General features: G+C 36.9%; 11 protein-coding genes and 1 non-coding gene across 12 annotated transcripts; 4 read left to right on the forward strand and 8 right to left on the reverse strand.

The window, feature by feature from the left end:
- Positions 1 to 182: 182 nt before the first annotated feature.
- NVJ3 (Nvj3p) lies at positions 183 to 1,574 on the reverse strand (the record flags this gene model as incomplete). Its single annotated transcript, XM_003674722.1, has 1 exon — positions 183 to 1,574. The coding sequence occupies one exon, from the start codon at positions 1,572 to 1,574 to the stop codon at positions 183 to 185; it is 1,392 nt and encodes a 463-aa protein (XP_003674770.1).
- Positions 1,575 to 1,781: 207 nt separating this feature from the next.
- Positions 1,782 to 2,285, forward strand: CSN9 (Csn9p; the record flags this gene model as incomplete). The annotated part of the gene is made up of 1 exon (XM_003674723.1): positions 1,782 to 2,285. One exon carries the CDS (start codon positions 1,782 to 1,784, stop codon positions 2,283 to 2,285), a length of 504 nt encoding a protein of 167 aa, XP_003674771.1.
- Positions 2,286 to 2,380: 95 nt separating this feature from the next.
- Positions 2,381 to 2,932, reverse strand: SDH4 (succinate dehydrogenase membrane anchor subunit SDH4; the record flags this gene model as incomplete). The annotated part of the gene is made up of 1 exon (XM_003674724.1): positions 2,381 to 2,932. One exon carries the CDS (start codon positions 2,930 to 2,932, stop codon positions 2,381 to 2,383), a length of 552 nt encoding a protein of 183 aa, XP_003674772.1.
- A 624-nt stretch (positions 2,933 to 3,556) lies between these two features.
- On the reverse strand, positions 3,557 to 4,201 carry UBC1 (E2 ubiquitin-conjugating protein UBC1; the record flags this gene model as incomplete). Its single annotated transcript, XM_003674725.1, has 1 exon — positions 3,557 to 4,201. One exon carries the CDS (start codon positions 4,199 to 4,201, stop codon positions 3,557 to 3,559), a length of 645 nt encoding a protein of 214 aa, XP_003674773.1.
- Positions 4,202 to 4,518: 317 nt separating this feature from the next.
- Positions 4,519 to 6,765, reverse strand: NGG1 (histone acetyltransferase NGG1; the record flags this gene model as incomplete). The annotated part of the gene is made up of 1 exon (XM_003674726.1): positions 4,519 to 6,765. The coding sequence occupies one exon, from the start codon at positions 6,763 to 6,765 to the stop codon at positions 4,519 to 4,521; it is 2,247 nt and encodes a 748-aa protein (XP_003674774.1).
- Positions 6,766 to 7,687: 922 nt separating this feature from the next.
- On the reverse strand, positions 7,688 to 8,689 carry NCAS0B03170 (uncharacterized protein; the record flags this gene model as incomplete). Its single annotated transcript, XM_003674727.1, has 1 exon — positions 7,688 to 8,689. The coding sequence occupies one exon, from the start codon at positions 8,687 to 8,689 to the stop codon at positions 7,688 to 7,690; it is 1,002 nt and encodes a 333-aa protein (XP_003674775.1).
- A 738-nt stretch (positions 8,690 to 9,427) lies between these two features.
- Positions 9,428 to 10,354, forward strand: RSM24 (mitochondrial 37S ribosomal protein mS35; the record flags this gene model as incomplete). The annotated part of the gene is made up of 1 exon (XM_003674728.1): positions 9,428 to 10,354. One exon carries the CDS (start codon positions 9,428 to 9,430, stop codon positions 10,352 to 10,354), a length of 927 nt encoding a protein of 308 aa, XP_003674776.1.
- Positions 10,355 to 10,599: 245 nt separating this feature from the next.
- On the reverse strand, positions 10,600 to 11,352 carry HMO1 (Hmo1p; the record flags this gene model as incomplete). The annotated part of the gene is made up of 1 exon (XM_003674729.1): positions 10,600 to 11,352. The coding sequence occupies one exon, from the start codon at positions 11,350 to 11,352 to the stop codon at positions 10,600 to 10,602; it is 753 nt and encodes a 250-aa protein (XP_003674777.1).
- A 714-nt stretch (positions 11,353 to 12,066) lies between these two features.
- Positions 12,067 to 13,125, forward strand: ARG82 (inositol polyphosphate multikinase; the record flags this gene model as incomplete). The annotated part of the gene is made up of 1 exon (XM_003674730.1): positions 12,067 to 13,125. The coding sequence occupies one exon, from the start codon at positions 12,067 to 12,069 to the stop codon at positions 13,123 to 13,125; it is 1,059 nt and encodes a 352-aa protein (XP_003674778.1).
- A 176-nt stretch (positions 13,126 to 13,301) lies between these two features.
- Positions 13,302 to 15,350, reverse strand: SUP35 (translation termination factor GTPase eRF3; the record flags this gene model as incomplete). The annotated part of the gene is made up of 1 exon (XM_003674731.1): positions 13,302 to 15,350. One exon carries the CDS (start codon positions 15,348 to 15,350, stop codon positions 13,302 to 13,304), a length of 2,049 nt encoding a protein of 682 aa, XP_003674779.1.
- A 306-nt stretch (positions 15,351 to 15,656) lies between these two features.
- On the reverse strand, positions 15,657 to 16,970 carry HSP42 (heat shock protein HSP42; the record flags this gene model as incomplete). Its single annotated transcript, XM_003674732.1, has 1 exon — positions 15,657 to 16,970. One exon carries the CDS (start codon positions 16,968 to 16,970, stop codon positions 15,657 to 15,659), a length of 1,314 nt encoding a protein of 437 aa, XP_003674780.1.
- Positions 16,971 to 17,359: 389 nt separating this feature from the next.
- NCAS0Btrna5Q lies at positions 17,360 to 17,431 on the forward strand. Its single transcript has one exon. It is a non-coding gene; the product is annotated as a tRNA-Gln (tRNA).
- Positions 17,432 to 17,823: the final 392 nt, after the last annotated feature.

Below are 17,823 nucleotides of genomic sequence, written 5' to 3' on the forward strand. Positions count from 1 at the left end.
AGTTCCACCAATTCTAAGCCTTTAAATAGTACTTCAGGAATCAAGTCAAACGTGATGTTGTTGCTAAGAGGTGTATATCTTTTCTTAGATGCACTTTAGGCGGTTCATGTTTTTTTGAGCATTTTCGAGGTCTGTTACATAAGCGAACAATGTCATAAATATATATAAATACGCGATTTTGATTATACATCATCTACATTTATCTCGACTAAATGAGCTAACAGACATTCTAATATTTGCCAAACAAGTATTTTATTACATCGTTTTTCTAGGCAACATGTCTCAATAAAATTTTCCATATCGACCTTCTCCAAACCTAGCAGTGTATCCATCCTATACAATTGACATACTTCCCACATATTCCCAATGGTCGTCACTTTAATAGGTTCCAATTCCTCTTCTGTTGTAGGAATAATCCTCCTAGGTCCCAATATTGTGTCTGTAGGAAATAGAAGTTGTCTTATGGAAGCGAGTACTTTCTCCGGCGTAAGCGATTGAGATTTTGTGAATGGATGAATGATAACGTTTCGTAGTATGCTTTCAATTGCCGAAGATTTCCTTATAATTAGTTGAGTAGCTCTTAGCAAACCAAAAAAAAGAGGCTTTCTTAAAGGTAAGTTTAATACATCTACTGTCAATAGACTGAAGATGTACCTATTCGAAAAGGAGGCCATGTCTGACCTAGTAGGGGTTATACGGCTGGAAGTCATATATGATAGCAGCCTTTTAAATTTATCTTTAATTGAGATAAATGATAGTGTTGTATTTCTATATTGTGCTGCTTTCTTTTTCAATTTGTCCATTTTCTTAGCTTTTAATTTTGAACACACCTTGTTGATGCCATCTAAGACATAGTAAGGTTCCACTATACTATCCATTATATGATTTAATAAAAGAACATTAAATAGAGAATCTAACATGCTCGATTGTAACATCGAATCAGTATTCCCAATTGTTTTCTTTAAGAAATCTGTGATAATGTATGGATACTTATCCTCCTCAAATAATGTCAATTTGCAATATTTTGTATAAGTAGTTTCATTATTAGATAAATTTAACTTACATTCTCTAATGCCATGGATATGTTTCGATATTATTACTGGGATATCGTCAGCCAATAATGCTTCCCAATCAATAGAACCATCGTTTATTCGATTGGCCAAATACTGAATCATATTTTGCAGCAGATTGAAGAGTTCAGTTATGAATTCATCATCATCTGTTGGAATCTTAACACCGTACCAGGACTTGACAAAATTTTGGAAGATCAATGCAACAAAGGCATTGATTTGTAAGTCTGGAGAAGGTTTTAACTGATTTATTCGTTGATGTAACGACTCTGAATAAATGGATCGACACAATTGTTGCAAATATTTAACAGAATTCTTTTCATGCGGAGAATTGAATATGGGTAGGTTATTTGAAGAAGCATCCTTGTTGGAAGTATGGAGCTTGTCTTGTGCTTGGTTGTTTGTTAGTGAAGATCGAGATCTGACTTTATTTGATTTTAAGAGGTTATTCCTTTGGTATTTGGGTATGAGACTTGAATTAGTATTGTATAAGATTGTGGACATGATTGGCTCTCGATGTTTCCAAATAGGTATTCCATTGACTGCGGTTAATGGAGCGTGATTAGGATGGGAGCAAAAGTCTAATAGTATTACGCGCTACCTTATTTACATTTTTCTTGTACTTGGAGGAACTGATTCATATTAATTTGGTAAAGACCACCTTGAAAGAACATTCTTAAAGACGTTAACTTACTTAAATGGATTGGACACATGAATGAAAATTTGCAATATTTATTAGAGGATCCAACAAGATTTCATTATAAGGAATATTGGTTAAAGTCTAGCACAGAAGGAGAACGCGAAATTTTAGAGCTCTTCTCATTTGGAACTATATCAGAGCTAGATGATCTGCACTTCAATAAAGGTATAGTATGGACGCCAAATCTTATTGAAAAATTGAATAAGTTGACTTTAATATCCATGAGTGAAGAATCTACCAAATGGACATACGATGAAATTTTCCAAAGATGTAAAATCAACGATATTAATACCATTGAACGATATCTAATCCAATTACAAGCCTTCTTTGAAGTGGAAATAAATTCTGTGGAGCAAACCATTAGCATAGTAAAATATTTTGATTGTAGAGATGTCTATGGTGGTGAACTGCCTCTGATGATTCTCACAGATGAAAAACTACGAAACACTAAGGATCAATTGGTAAAAGATCTTGAACGATGGAAGACAAAACTGTTAACTCAAATATTAGAGTAAACGATAATTATATAAGTAATAAATAATAGTCAGGAATAATAAATAACGAAATATAGGATGAAAGTAATCAACTGAGGAAATGGTGTAAGTCAAATCTATTTCTTGGCTTTTCCAGCTTCAGCTTCTACTTCTTGAATTGTCTTCCCCTTCCATAAGCCCTTCATGAACCCGACCAATCCATCATCTTCAGTTTCTAATTTATAAATACCAACCAATGATACCAGGGAGCCAGCACCTAACAAATATAATGCATAATTATGGTACTTCCCATAAACTCTACTTGAAATATAATCAGTAATACAAGAATGCATTTCCATGTAACAGTAACCTAATAAACCAACGGAAAGAACAGAATCGCAAGTGACAGATAAGGGACCTGACGTCAATGCAGCCACCGTGACCAAAGGTAATGAGGTTAATGCAAATGCTTTTTCTGCCCACCAATGATAAGAACCTTCGAATTTATTCATTTTTGGTGGGATATAGGAATCATTGGGAGAGCCCACAACACCACCTGGTTTTTGAGGAAGAACTGGGATAAAAGGTATAGTTAGGGACCTTCTTGCCGTGTTGTGTAATTGCCTTGTAGAGGCCATAAATAATGATCTTTGAATTGAAAAGGATTTCAATGAGTTTGAGGCAAGCATGGCTGTTTGTAAATCGAGGAGTATCTGTCTTTAGTTAACTAACAACACAGGGGGCTTTTCGAAACGTTATCAATTAGACTTGTAAAACAACTGCTGAATAACGCAAACTCTTTAAACGGGAGATGTTAGGAGTTCAAAAGTTGGAATGTTGGAGACAGAAAGAGAGGTGATACTGGTCGTGATAGTATTAGTATTCACTGGAACCAGTTATATCGGCGTATCCATGCGCAGCGAATAAGCGCGGACTTTGCAAAAACATATCTGGGGATTCGGAAACAATTTGGTCAGTAAATAGATATGTCATTTCTTATTGAAAACTTCTTTGGTAATGGATATAGTCAAGGTTTGTAAAAGAGAACTCAATAAGAGTATGCTATTTTGTGTAAATTTTAGCATGTTTAAAAAAATGTCTTTGTCTTTCTGCAATTAAAAAACTTTGTAGCCCTGTAGTCTCATGGGCACAAAAAATAACTGGCGTAGGCTGTGCTTATGAATTCCTACATAAGAGGAATATGATATTTGTAGATAATTGGGGTAAATCCCAGCTCATATATACTTATTATAATGTGCTGAAGTAGGACTTCTAGCTCTTCTCTTTATTTATGTAGATCTATAAGACTTCTCTTACTTTAACAATTCTTCAATAATACGGTTAATAGTCGCGTTATCTGCTGGATCCAGCTTCTTAATACCAAATCTTCTTAACACTTCTACTATCTTGTCCTTTTCAAATCCTTGAGATTCAAACTCTTTTACTGCCTCCGAGTCAATACCGTACAGTTCAGCTTCATCAACAGATTTTCCAATAGCACCGTCTGGAGAGGCATAAAGCTTAGTCCATAAGGCTGCTGTCTTATTAAAAGATTCTCTGTCTTTCAAATAGTGTTGTGCTACCTCCGCATCTTGAGGATCATTAGGTTCAGGAGATTGTAAAAGAGCCTGTAATGATATCAACGCCGATTTCAACGTTATCACTGGGGACCACGCATTCTTCAAAATATCTAAACAAATGGCACCTGTGACTGAGGAAATATTAGGATGGTAAACTTTAGTATCAAATTTCATCATAGGTGGTTTGAAAGGATATTCCATGGGCACTTCAATATCTACAATGAATTGGCCACCTTCGTAGGGTGTTCCAGGTGGACCAAGGAAAGAACCCTTTAGATGATGAATGTCTGACTCATTAACGAATTCTAATTCAATTCGAGCTTCTGGATCATCTTTGACAGCTTGTAGCTCTTTCATAATTCTTTTGGCTCTTGACATTGTTTATTTAAAGTGTAAGTCTTTTCCTGAATATTTTATTGTGTAATTTGCAGGAAACAAGTGTATATGCAATGGAGGTCTTGTCCTATCCTAATGGTTACTATTGGAACTTAACACTAAATTACTGGTGCTCCCACTTTTTATGATGGAACTGTTGACATATTTTCCATTTTCAATAATCTACTGGTTTCCGCGAGCGGGTAATAGTTTACGTAAAACTTATAAATAATAATAGTCAACGTTAATCGTGGAAAGTACAATTACAATGTTGGTTTTAGATTGTTTTATAAACTACTTATGTATGTTGGTCTGTGTGATTATTGGTTTTCAGCCAACTCCACGTCCTTGTTGTTGCCGTTCTGATCAAACACATCAGTATCTTCTTCTTCATCTTCTTCCTCATTATCATTATCGTTCTCTTGGTCCATGTTCTTAAATACAGAGTCCTTGGGTATACGTTTCATTATTTCAGGCTTATCAAAAAGAGGACCGATCTTGTCCATCCATCTTTGTCTCTTATCAAGTAGGGCTTTAAGACTTGAATTAGCCGCCTTCTGTTGTGCAAGTTGGGATGCGGATCCCGAATTGCCGACCACACTTCCAGAACCGTGATGCTTCTTCCTTTTCTTGGGTACTCTTATTCTCTTAATGTAAGCTTGATCAATCTGCTTATCAAGATCATCCAAGATTGATGAATATTCTTGCCATGCCAATTGCCTTTCTAACAGTGGGATCAATATATGTTTCCTCTTTTGATTTCTTGCAGTGACCTGTTTTAAAGAGTTTTGTAATTCTCTTAACTCCGCACTAATTTCATCGTCTTCTCGTCCAGTGATCCAATCTAAATCATCCTTATCAGAGTTTTCATCCTTAGGCATATTCATATAAATACCCACATATTTGAGCTCCCTTTTCAACCTTTCTTCAAAAGTTGGGTAATCCAAATTAACATTATTGATCTCCCAATCCTCAGCGTTTGGCAACGAACTCGTGGTACCATTTTTAATTAAACGGTTTAGCATCTCATCATCTGCTTCAGTATTTGGTGTTTGGACACTCGTTATTGATTTAGAATCATCCATATCTTTCATTTCATTATCACTCCCATCTTCTTGTTCCTTCTTGATACTATTGGGAGTCGCATGCACAGATACATTATCCTCCTTTAAGATAGCCGATAATAATCTTGATACCAGGGGACCACAAGAAATTTCTTCCGATTCCAACATATCATCATTAATGTCACCCGCACTCTTTTTGGGTAATATGCTTGAAGGATCGTTTAGTGGCGGTGGTGACGTGTTGGCGATATTCTTATTATCATCTTCTTTAAACCAAACATGACTATATAATGGCCCTAACTTGGGTATAACGAAAGGTGTCACTTCAGGGTCATATGTCTTATCCATTTGCAAAACATTAGGTATAATATATTTTTCTTTCAATATTTTGGCATCTTCTTCTGTTAAATATTTCAAGAAGTTCTCCACAGAGGTCAAAAATGTACTATATTGAATTTGATTCGTGGGTTTGGGACAAGAAAAATCCATGTCAGGAAGTTCACCAGGAAGTAATTCCTTCAGGTCGTTTGTTGGATAACTAGCAACATTATATTTCTTTTTCAAAAAATCTTCACCTGTACTTTTCAACCCTTCTTCATTAAATAATCCCAATGCTGCAGCCGCCAGAGGTAAGGTTTGCGAAACGACAAATTCAGACTTGGGATTCTTTACTGATGGATCATTTTCCATTATATGTGTGTCAAGAGTGTGTTTTTGTGCACCTTCTTCAGATCTTGGTTTCTTTAAATTAGGTTCGTTTGAACTGGCGCCGGTGGGAGATACTGACCTTTTCTTCGATTTTTCAGAAGCATCATGCACTGTCAATGACTCTACTTTGTTTGGCTCTCTTTCTAATTCATCTTGCTTTTCAGGATCGACGTCTAAATCTATTCTCGCCTCTCGATCATTTGACTCAAGCGGCGTTGATATTACAGTTGAGAGTTCTTTTTCTTTATTATCCTTCAATTGTACATCTTGGGAAATATCATTTAATTTCTCATTTGAATTACCATTTGTAAGTAATGGTTTGGATTCTATTAGATTACCAACACTAGAGACAGATTGATCTGCATCGTTTGACGATTCTTTACTAGTCTCTGATTTTACTAATGCCGCAGGACCTGTTGGCAAACTCTTCAATCGTTGTTGTTGAGCCTTTGGGCCCTTCGGAAGATCAAATTGTTTCTGTTTCTTCGAATCTCGTTCTTTGTTTTTAGAATTCCTTATCTTGACAATGGCGTCGATTGTCTCTTGATCACTTTTCACAATATCTCCAAATAATTTATTCAACCCATCCAATTGCTCCTGTAATTCCACTAAAGTCTTCCTTGGCGGTACAGTTCTCACGGATCTCCCATCAAGCATCCCAATATCTCGCTCAAATGACAAATTTAGCGTCTTCAACATCGATGAAAGTAATTTAGAAGGCGTGTCATCGCCATCACCGTCCAACCTGACAGCCGATTCTTTAGGACCCTTTCCTCTCCTTCCTATTCTAGCCATATTTGGAATTGCTTGTGGGTAGTGAGGATGGAATGGCAGATGTCAGTTATTACTTTACCAAAATATATCAATATGAAGGGCTCGTTGGTGATTTTCAGAACTTTTAACGTGTTGACGTTATTTTCAAATTTCGTTCAGGTTCACCGGGTAACACTGGATTATAAAAGATTATAGAAACATATTCTACTTACATTGAATTGATGTAGATTCGAAGTCGTTCAATTGCAAGTTATATCTTGATAATGTGAATAGCCCTTTTAAACTTGAATAGTATCAATAAATAACACATCAATTGTGACCTAACAAACTATTGAAGTTTATTCAGTTATGGTAATTTCTACTCTGCGTTACCACCTTTGCCCATAGGACTTATTTCTGATACATACAGCACTTTAGCAACTGAAAAACACTGAACAGCAACACTGGGAAACTTTGAAATAGAGGCCTTTCCTGACATGGAAGATTGTTTCAAGAGTTTATACCAAGCAATTGTTTTGTTACCTAGGGATGGAGAGGTTCCGAGATCGAAAGGAGTTTAATAGGTGGTGCTTATTTCCTTAAGGATGTAACCAATCCCCGTTTAATATTTCTGAAATAATATAGCCAGTCTCTTTTATGGGGTAAGAATACTCAAGAGAGTATAGAGAGTATATTGATCGCCGGGAAAATTGTCAAAAAATAATTCTAATAATAATGGAATGTTTGTTACTGGATTTGGATAGGATGCAATGTCTGAAAAACGCAGGGAAAAAGCAACCACATGGTGAAGTCACTATCGAAGAGTGCCATTGATCTAGTACTGCAAAAATGATTCAAATGTGGATTGCTACACTCTTCAATATGCTTTGAAAGAGACTTGTTTCATATGTGACTCCCATCTAGAAGTGAAACGTTATCTGAGAAGGGCCGAGAAGAACTTATATCAGGTAGTCTCAAAATGCACATACCAGCAAGGACTGACTACTTTAACCTGTATAAACCTACGGGATACATTTGAAAGTATTTCTGTGAACATAGCGTTCGAGCTTATTCCCTGTGGTGAGATATTTAGTACCGAGCATGACATTAAGTACAACATGACCCAAGAACAGTTCCATTTTGTTGGACGTGAAGAAGCATATGTATGTAGCAAATTACAGGATTCTGATACAGACAGTGTTTTCAGTGTTCTGAACCATTCATCTGAGAACAGAGCCTCATGTAAGAGCAGTAGTACAAACAGTACTCTACGAAAAAGAAGGGATGCTGACACTTGTGATGAAAATAATTTAAATATCTTTTTGAGAATTGGCTCATGAAAAGTTAGGATCAATCCCACTCCCTTTGCCAATAAATCATCAACAACTTCAACAAAACCATTGTTACGGGTAAACCTGTTTTCGGTCACGTCTGCAATCTCTAATATTGAACAAGAATCAACATTTAAAGTAAATCTTTCTGTTTCTGTCAGCATGCCCTTGACCTCTAGCATATCATTAATAGAGCAAAATCTTGAATGGGAGCGGTAGAAACGGGTTACGTCCTCCTTTCCATAGTGTTTTGAAAAGCACCATTTGTGCTTTGCTAAATTTTCAATAAACAATCCTTTTTTTAACTTCATAGTTGTTTGCCAAAGGTATATGAAGCTCAAAACGTCATGCATGTTTTGTAGTGAGTCCTCAATAACAAATTTTAAGTCAGATTTTCCTTCAACAAATACTAAGATATCTTTTGCAGTTATCACAAGGCATGCCTTTACGTGATCTCCCTCTTTTCTTGGCCCCAAAAATTTTTGGCTTAGAATAAGGTTATCCCCATGTACTTGAAGGGAAGGGTCTCCTGCTGATTTGAGAGCCCTTGAAATATAAGTCCTCCCCTCTACACCAAAGAGTATTTGACCAAATCTTTTTAAACATGTAGTCGTAGGTTCTTGAAAATAGAGCATGCCATCAGGTTGGCTAATATCGGTCAAGTGATTCTCTCCTTCAGATAAAAAACCTATATTCCCATTCCCTTATCTCAACCACGTAGACATGTATACCACTAGCATTTTCTATGACCATTTCAGTTTGAATACTTGGTTTGGTTTCTTCGAGACAACGTATTTAGTCCCAGAAATGAACCAGTTGCCCCCCTTTAAATACAGATTGTTGTTGGGGTAAAAATTGGATTTAAGGGTACTTATCTTCTTTTTCTTCTTTTAGCCGCCGAGCTACATTAGGCTTCGTATCTGACGACGGAGAATCGAGTGAAGCTTTCATTCATTCTTTCATTCCAATATAATTGATGAAGCTCTATACTTAAGTAAGATGCAAAATACTCCCATATGGATACCCGATACCATGGGAAATCATTTTCTTCTTGAATGTTAAAATCACTGCATTAGTGATGTGCTCGACAAAGGTGAGTAAAACAATATAGTAATGAATGAGATACCCGAAAACCAATAATATATACTTTGTTAAGTTATTTACCAGTTAATGAAATATCTAAAATACGTAGTCGATGAATGGAAAATATTCTATTTTTATGTTGCACAATTAGCGTGTTATTAAGATTGCCGATTTTTCGGATGACGGGGTAATAACTAAATTTTATATCGCAGTTTAATAAGACAGGATTAAAATAGTAAGTAGTACACAATAAGTTCTGAAAAGCTGAGCAGTAAATAAGAGAAAGTTCAATGAGAGTATTTACAAGGTTACGTCCCATCTCCCCACATCGTCGTTTTTTATCGAAAATTTCAGCAAAGGAGGAGGATCCATTGCTCTATTTACAACCAGCCAAATGGAAAACTCTACCTCCAAAACAAATTCTTCAATTATATAGGGAACGTGTAGCTCGTTTGGGACATTCCTATAAGCCATGTCAGGAGGAGTTAGATGCCCTTCTTACCACTTCTGATTTGACGGAGACTCCGAGGAAAGATATTGAAAGATTGTATAATGGTAAAGACATCGCATCTAGGGGTGGCATGGGTGATAATCGTGGTGGTATGAGTGCCCATAGGTACGCGTTGAGGCCTTATCAATTCGATGAATTACCATCTGCCGCCTTGGATTTAGTGGCTCAACATCGAGAGCAAAGGTTTTACAATAGATTGGCAGCGTATGAATTGCCATTGTTGACTCAATATAGACAGGAATACAAGAGACCGGATCCAGCATCGAATCCAATCAAATTTAAATACACTACTTACGTCGGTGAAGAACATCCACATGAGAGGAAAGTGACTATGTGGGTTAAGACGGAGGATTTGGGATTGAACGATAAAGAATTACACAAATTTAGACTACTGGCAAGGTCGCGATATGATCACGTTAAGGATGTATTTAAGATGTCATCCGATAGATTTTCTGAAGCTTCTCAAAATGCCAAGTATTTGAACGATGTATTTTTAAGATTACTTGATGAGGCCAGAGATTTAAAAGTTGACGATTTTGCTGATGTCCCATTAGATACAAGACATACTAAGGCAAAATATCTAAGGAAAAATAAGAGAGATTATAAGTTCCCTGACAGCTGGAAACGCCCTGAAGATGCTCCATTAAAATCTGTTGACTTGATTAATGAATTGAAAACATCAATTGAAAATGAATCCACAATATAAATGGTGAAATAAAGTTTTGATATTCATGTAAATTCACTTGTATATATAAAAAGAAGGAGCGAAATAAGATTTTTGAAAATACTAATCATAACTTATCAGATAATACAGATAGATAATATTACATATATGTATATATATATTGTATCTACATACAAATTTTACTTCCCATAGAAAGGGAAGGCAACTGTTTAAAATTTTTGAAGTCAATCAATGACGCATACATTACAATTTGAAAAAGCAGCCCTTCAATCGTTCTTCTTTTCCTTCTTCTTATCCTTCTTCTTCTTTTTCTTCTTCTTTTCACCAGAAGTGGATTCATCCTCACGATTTCTCTTTTCAGTATGTTGATGAGATGGATATTGATCCTCTTGTAAATCTTGTGGGAATGGAATAGGAGCATGATTTGGACCTTCAAGAATGGTTACGGTACCATTCTTCTTAGCTTCCAAATACTTTTGCTTTTCAACTTGATAATGTTCCAATTCTATGTTATAAGCTTGCTTCCATTTTTCCTTTTCAGTATCATTCAATTCCTTCCACTTTTTGGAAATTTCTTGAGTAATTTCAGTAGAAGATAAAGGTGGTAACCCATTTCTTTGTCTTTCATCACGAAGTTCTTGACGAACGTATGCAGAATAAGCAAAGAAAACAGTCAAAGGTTTCTTTGGAGCGTTTGGATCACGTTCTGCCTTCTTCTTAGCGGCTTGCTTAATTGGAGTGACAGTATGCAAGGCAATTGGAATATCCTTATCGTCATCCATTGGGTTGACCAATTCAGAACTGATCCCATGTAATTGAGTAGCAGCGGAGGTCAATGCTTGAAGAGCCTCTGTTAATGTGGTGAAGGCATCGATCTTCTCTTCTTCATCATCGCCAATAGCATTGTAGAAATCAACAATTGATGAAGCAGTTTGATTAGCAGATTTGGAAAGTTCAAATAGAGAAGACACCAGAGAGTCCTTAGCGGACTTTAACTTGACAGATGGATCACTAGTCATCTATGTTGTCTGTGAATCTGTCTGTTGGATAATCTAGGTAGAGTAGAGGGTAGAAAGAAGCCGAGGCTAGAGAGAGAAGAGTGTTGTATCTTAGAAGGAGAAATATCAACAGCCCGGGGGAGCACTCTTTCTATTTTCCCTCTAAAAATTTTTCAGGCCCGTTTATTTTGCCTGAAGCCTTCACCAACAACAATTTTTTTGTTTTTCGCGCACTTCGCGGTTCGGATTTTCTTCTCATTGGCTGACACAAATGGTTAGGAGGGGTAACACCAAAGACGGTAAATGTATTGGCCTCCTATATGCTTAGTGACACATTTACGAGGATGTGACTTTCTACACTAAGTACTATTTTGAAAGACTAATTAACTGGGGCTGTCAGAAAAAATATATCTTCCATGTCGTTGGTATCATTGAGAAGCTAGTTTAAAATATACTAATTAATGGTTCGCTGAGAAATCATGAAGGTTCGCCCTTGCTTTCAAGTAATACCCTTAAAGGAGGGTAAACACTTTAGTAAGTTAAATCCCTCTTTAGATTCTTTTGTTACCCACCTATTATTGAAGTCGTTCATTTGCTTATTACTTCATTTATGACGTATTCAAACGGGCTTATGTAATCAGAACAATACAATAGCAATTTAAGATCTGAAGTCTTCGATGTATTTTATCAAATATTCTCAAACACAATATCAGGAGATCATTTTGATAATAACAAATGGTCCGCTATAAAGAATTGAATCATAAAGCAGCTGGGCATGATGGGACACTCACGGATGAGGAGGGTATTTTAGTCTTCAAACCAGCAACTAAACAGGAAACCAATTTCTATCAAGCTATTCAAAATACAAGGAATTTCAATGAAGAAGTAAGCAAAACTGACAATTATGATATACCATTAATTGATTGGATGCCTACATTTCTCGGCATCTTAGATGAAGGGCAGGCATCGCCACCTGACAATGTTCATCTTTTGAAGGACCCAAATCTAGATGAGGCAACATTGAAGCAATTAATAAAAGATACAGATAATAAAGACATGCGATCGAAACGATATCTAGTTCTAGAAAATCTTCTGAGTACGTTTAGGAAGCCGAATGTGCTTGATGTTAAATTGGGAAAAATCCTGTATGATGATAATGCAACTAAGGAAAAAAAGGAACGGTTAACGAAAGTTAGTAATGAAACTACATCTGGTTCTTTGGGATTTAGAATATGTGGAATGAAGATAAGGAAGAACAAGCTGACCAAAGGCTTAAGTGAATCCTATTTTGAAAATGGAAATGATGGATACATTTCTGTCAATAAATTTTACGGGAGAAGTCGAACAAAGGAAAATATTAAGGATGCATTTGAGATGTATTTTGCCGACGATGAATTATCCAGTGAAAGAAGGTTGAAGCTCAAGACAACTTTTTTTCAGCGACTGCAGTTATTTTATAACACTTTGTTGAATGAAGAAGTAAGGATGTTTTCTAGTAGTCTCCTCTTTATATATGAAGGTGATTCCACTATCTGGGATCTTCGACACGATGAGGACAGAATATTGAAGTCCGATTTCTTTGATTCTGATTCTGATGATGAAAGTGAAGACCCACTCGAAGATGATGAAGAGATTGCGACTGATACAGCATACAAAAAGTCTTCACTAAGTTCAATGCATTTAATAGATTTTGCACATTCAAGACTTACACCTTCTTTGGGTTACGACGAAAACATTGTTGACGGGGTCGATAATTTACTTAAGGTATTTGAAGAATTGCAAAATCACGCATAGAAACCAAATTCAGTTGCAGCTCTTCCTTAATCAATTTAATTGAAATAGTAGAGTATAAACTAAATAGAATTAATGATAACCATGATATTAAAAAAGTATACAAAAAACTAAATATGGTACAGTATCCGTTACTTATATAATGAAAAGAATGTTTTTAAATTGATAAATGAAAGAAATCATTCAATGATTTTCATAATTTTACCAATTGCAATGGTGGTACCTTGATCTCTCAAAGTGAATCTACCTAATTGTGGGTAATCTTCGTAAGTTTCAACACAAACTGGTACTTCGGTCTCTATAACAACAATAACTTTCATACCCTTCTTGGCAAAAGCAGGTGGTTTCTTAGATTTACGATTGGTACCCTTTTCTAGCTTATGTAAAAGTCTTGTAATGGTAACTTCTTCAATGGCAGTATGCACATGCATGACACAAGAATAACCTGCTGACATAATGGACCTCAATTCCACAATGGCGATTTGAGCAACAAATTTAGTCACATTCTTAATTGGATTCTTTGGAGAAGTCAACACAAACCCAGCAGAGACATCTTCTTCTTCAACACCTTTAATTCTCAATTTAACTTGTTCACCACAGACAGCCATATCAACTTCAGCTTCAGTTTCATTATAAATATTTTGAATTTCCACGGTAACCTTGTTAGGCATCATAAGTGTAGATTGACCCTTCTTAATATGACCAGATTCAATCTTACCTTCAACGATGGTACCCATATCCTTCATCTTGGAAGCAATTGGTAACATGAATGGGGCATTGACGTGACGATCGACATGAGTCATGCCATCTAGATATTCTAATAATGATGGACCAGTATACCATGGGCAAATCTTTGGATCAACGCGATCTCTCAAGTTAGCACCACTGTAACCAGAGACTGGCATGAAGACAAGATCTTGCTTGCTATAACCAATTGCTTTTAAGAAATTAGTCAAGTTGTCAACACATTGATTGTAACGTTCTTCAGACCAGTCAACGGTTGGATCGTCCATCTTGTTAATGGTGACAATCATCTTGTTAACACCTTGAGTCTTAGCTAATAAAGCATGTTCACGTGTTTGACCACCCTTTTCGAACCCAGTTTCGTATTCACCCTTTCTAGCAGAAATAACTAAGATACCAACATCAGCTTGAGAAGCACCACCAATCATTTCAGAAACATACATTTTATGACCTGGTGCATCCAAGATAGTATAACGTCTCTTTTCAGTTTCGAAATAAGCCTTACCGACTTCGATAGTCTTACCATCGTTTCTTTCTTCCTTATTGGTATCCATAACCCATGATAAATACCAACCTTGTCTCCCAGCATCCTTTGCTTCTCTTTCATATTTTTCAATGGTTCTCTTATCAACGGAACCAGTCAAGTACAAAAGGTTACCACCCATGGTGGATTTACCTGCATCGACATGACCCATGAAGATAATGGAAACATGATCTTTACCACCGAACATATCATTAACAACTTCTTCATCGACTTCATCTTCTTGTTCCTTAATTAAAGCATCAGCACTGGTTGGAGCAGAAGTTTCAGTTGTAGTACCAGCAGAAGTTGGAGCACTAGCCTTATCCTTGTCTTCACTAATCTTCAAATCAGCGACGTTTGGTAGTTCAGTCTTGTTATTTGCTTCTTTGGTTTCCTTCACAGCTGGAGTTTCCACTTCCTTCTTTGCTTCAGGTTTCTTTTCAGCTTCGACCTTCTTGGTAGCATTAGCTAATTTAATACCAGAACTAGACACCAATTTCAAAGTCTTCTTCACCTTTGGCTTTTGAGTAGCGGGAGCTTGCTGACTACTTTGGAAATCCTTCAATGACATACCTTGAGCTTGTTGTGGAGCCTGTTGGTAACTGTTGTAACCTTGTTGATTTTGATTGTATCCACCACGAGCACCATCTTGGTATTGGTTATAAGATTGGTATCCACCTTGTTGAGGTTGTTGTTGTTGGTTGTAACCTTGGTATGATTGGTATCCTTGTTGAGGTTGTTGTTGTTGGTTGTAACCTTGGTATGATTGGTACCCTTGCTGAGGTTGTTGTTGTTGTTGATTGTAACCTTGATAGCCACCTTGTTGAGGGACAAAGGATTGGTAGCCTTGGTAACCATTAGCTTGTTGGTTTTGGTAGTATTGTTGGTAATTTTGATTGGCATTTCCCTGTTGTTGGTCATTGCCTTGTTGTTGGCCATTACCTTGGTATGGATTGGACATTTTTGGATATGCTTTGGTTCAGGTAATTCCAATGGATGCAATTTTGTTGTAAGATGAATTCGATGAGAACAGCTCTTTTGAAGATGCCATTTCATCTACCATTCATTACGCTAACTAAAATTTTTTTTTCAGATATATCATCTAACACGGGTATTTTGATACTGAACTTCGGCGCTTAAAATTTTGGCATCATTTTTCAGTGTTGAATAATGATAATCTTTTTAAATTTTTGATAGTATATATTTAGGGAAAGAGTTTATACGTACAGTGCTATAAAAGGTTTGAAAGGTCTAAAAGTCAAGTGTTTCAATTAACTTCAACGTGATTTGGATCTTCTTCAAACTCTAGTTCTTCATCAGGAACATCTTCAATAATGATTCTCTTCTTTGGAGCAGGTTTTTCAGACCCATCCATAATCTTTGGAACTTTGATTTGCAACAACCCGTTTGTGTAGGTTGCCTTGATTTCTTCGTCCTTAATACGTGGGAGAACTGGGAATTTAATTGTTCTCTCAAAAGCCCCATATTTCAATTCGGTTATCTTCAAATATTTTTCATTAATTCCAAATCTATCTTCCACATTACCCTTCACTAAGACTTCATGGGAAGATGGGTGATAATCGATCTTGAATGCTCTTGAATTAGCACCAGGTAGTGCGAATATAGCCACGTAATGATCGGGAAGATCGTAAACGTTAACTTCTGGTGAAAATGGCAAATCTAATCTAGTTTCTGGTTTAGAAATTTGTAATGGATCAGGTATTGGTGATGGGGCATTCAAATGGGCAAAAGAAGAAGAATTTCTCTTTAACTTGGGTCTGCTTTCCTTCTTTGCTGTTGGAGCTTGCAAAGGTGGTACATCCTCTTTCTCTTCTTCTTCTTCTTCTTCTTCTTCTTCTTCTTCTGAAGTGACACTTTCCTTCTTATCTTCTCCGGCCGGTTTCTCAGCAGTGGAAGATTCCTTAGGAGTTTCCACTTGTTCGAAATCTTGATCCATGGATTGATCCTTTGGTTCTTTCTCTTCATCTTCCTTTGCAGAAGGTTCTTCGTATTCTGGTTCGTTTGGACCAGCACCCATCAATGAGTTCAACAAATCAGCCAATGGGTTGCCGCTTGTCATTCCCGGTTGTTGTCTCCTATTATCTAGATGGTAATAAGAAGGTTTTTCTGAATAATCATCCTCGTTTTCCTCATCTTCTTCATCTTGCTTCATCTTGTCATCTTCGTCCTCATCTTCATCTTCATCTTCGTAATCATATTGTGGATTATAATAATATGCTTGTGGTCTTCTAAAAAATGGATGACCTCCTCTTGCAAATGGGATTGGTGGTGGACCCTGTGGAGGAGCAAATGCGGCAGCGAAGGGGTGAGTTGGTGGAACGCCATGAGGGCCTGCACCGAAGGGGTCGAATGGATGTGGATGTCCCTGTGGTGGAGGATGGTGTGCATGAGGATGATGTGGATGGTGATGTGAATGATGATGGCGTGGTGGGGCACGACCAAATGGGTCACCTCCTTCCCTTCTTGGGTCCCGTTGACCCTGTGGTGGTTGAGCTTGAGCTTGGTTGGACAATGCGTTTAACACGTCGTAGAGAGATAATGATGGTTGGTAGAAACTCATTTGTGGTTAGTTTATGGGCAATTGGTTTTATTTGAGGGGTCTGCTTTGTGAACGGTAGAAACTATGAGTGGATCCTTGAGGTTCTTGGGCTTTTATAGATCAGCTGAGTTTAACAATAAGATGTGTTAAGTACCGCCCCTTAAATTGTGTGGTAATACTCGGCCCGCGGCAAAAATTCCGAGACGTTCTAGAAATTTTGTTAGGATCTTTTAGATTTTGGCAGGTTTTGTTTTGTTTTGAGTGAGCTATATATGTGTATGTGTATATAATATGGGATGGGAGGGTATTGTGGTAGGTTGAATTGAGTTGAATGGTGCTAAATATCAACAAGGCACGCCACTGGGAAGCCCCAGTCTGGCCCCAAATTTATAAAAAAAATTTCAAGTCCTGGTCCTATAGTGTAGTGGTTATCACTTTCGGTTTTGATCCGGACAACCCCGGTTCGAATCCGGGTAGGACCTTTATTTTTTGATCCTGTTTCTTTTGACCCCAATTTAAATACCCAATTATTAGATTGAGACATACATCAGTAGTTGTAGCACCAAATACTATTTCTTGTGACATCTTCTTCGAATATACTAAGAGTCTCATAGTAGAAGAGCTAAGCCTTTTTCCTTCAAATACACATTTACCGGTTACCCTGAGCGCTGGTCAAAGAAGCTCCGGTGAAAATCAAAATAAATCCCTTCTCAGATATACAAGTTTATCAATCTGTCCATCTACAACTGGCTCGATCTGATCAGATACATAGCAGGCTCATTCATATCGCTTCCAATTCACAGGATATTTGAAAAAGCAAATATTTATAACGTAATTGTCGGATCATTTACAACTTTCCTAAAAACTCTATCCT

The sequence above is a fragment of the Naumovozyma castellii genome, chromosome 2 (assembly GCF_000237345.1).
Source record: "Naumovozyma castellii chromosome 2, complete genome".
In the NCBI taxonomy this organism is placed as follows: Eukaryota; Fungi; Ascomycota; class Saccharomycetes; order Saccharomycetales; family Saccharomycetaceae; genus Naumovozyma; species Naumovozyma castellii.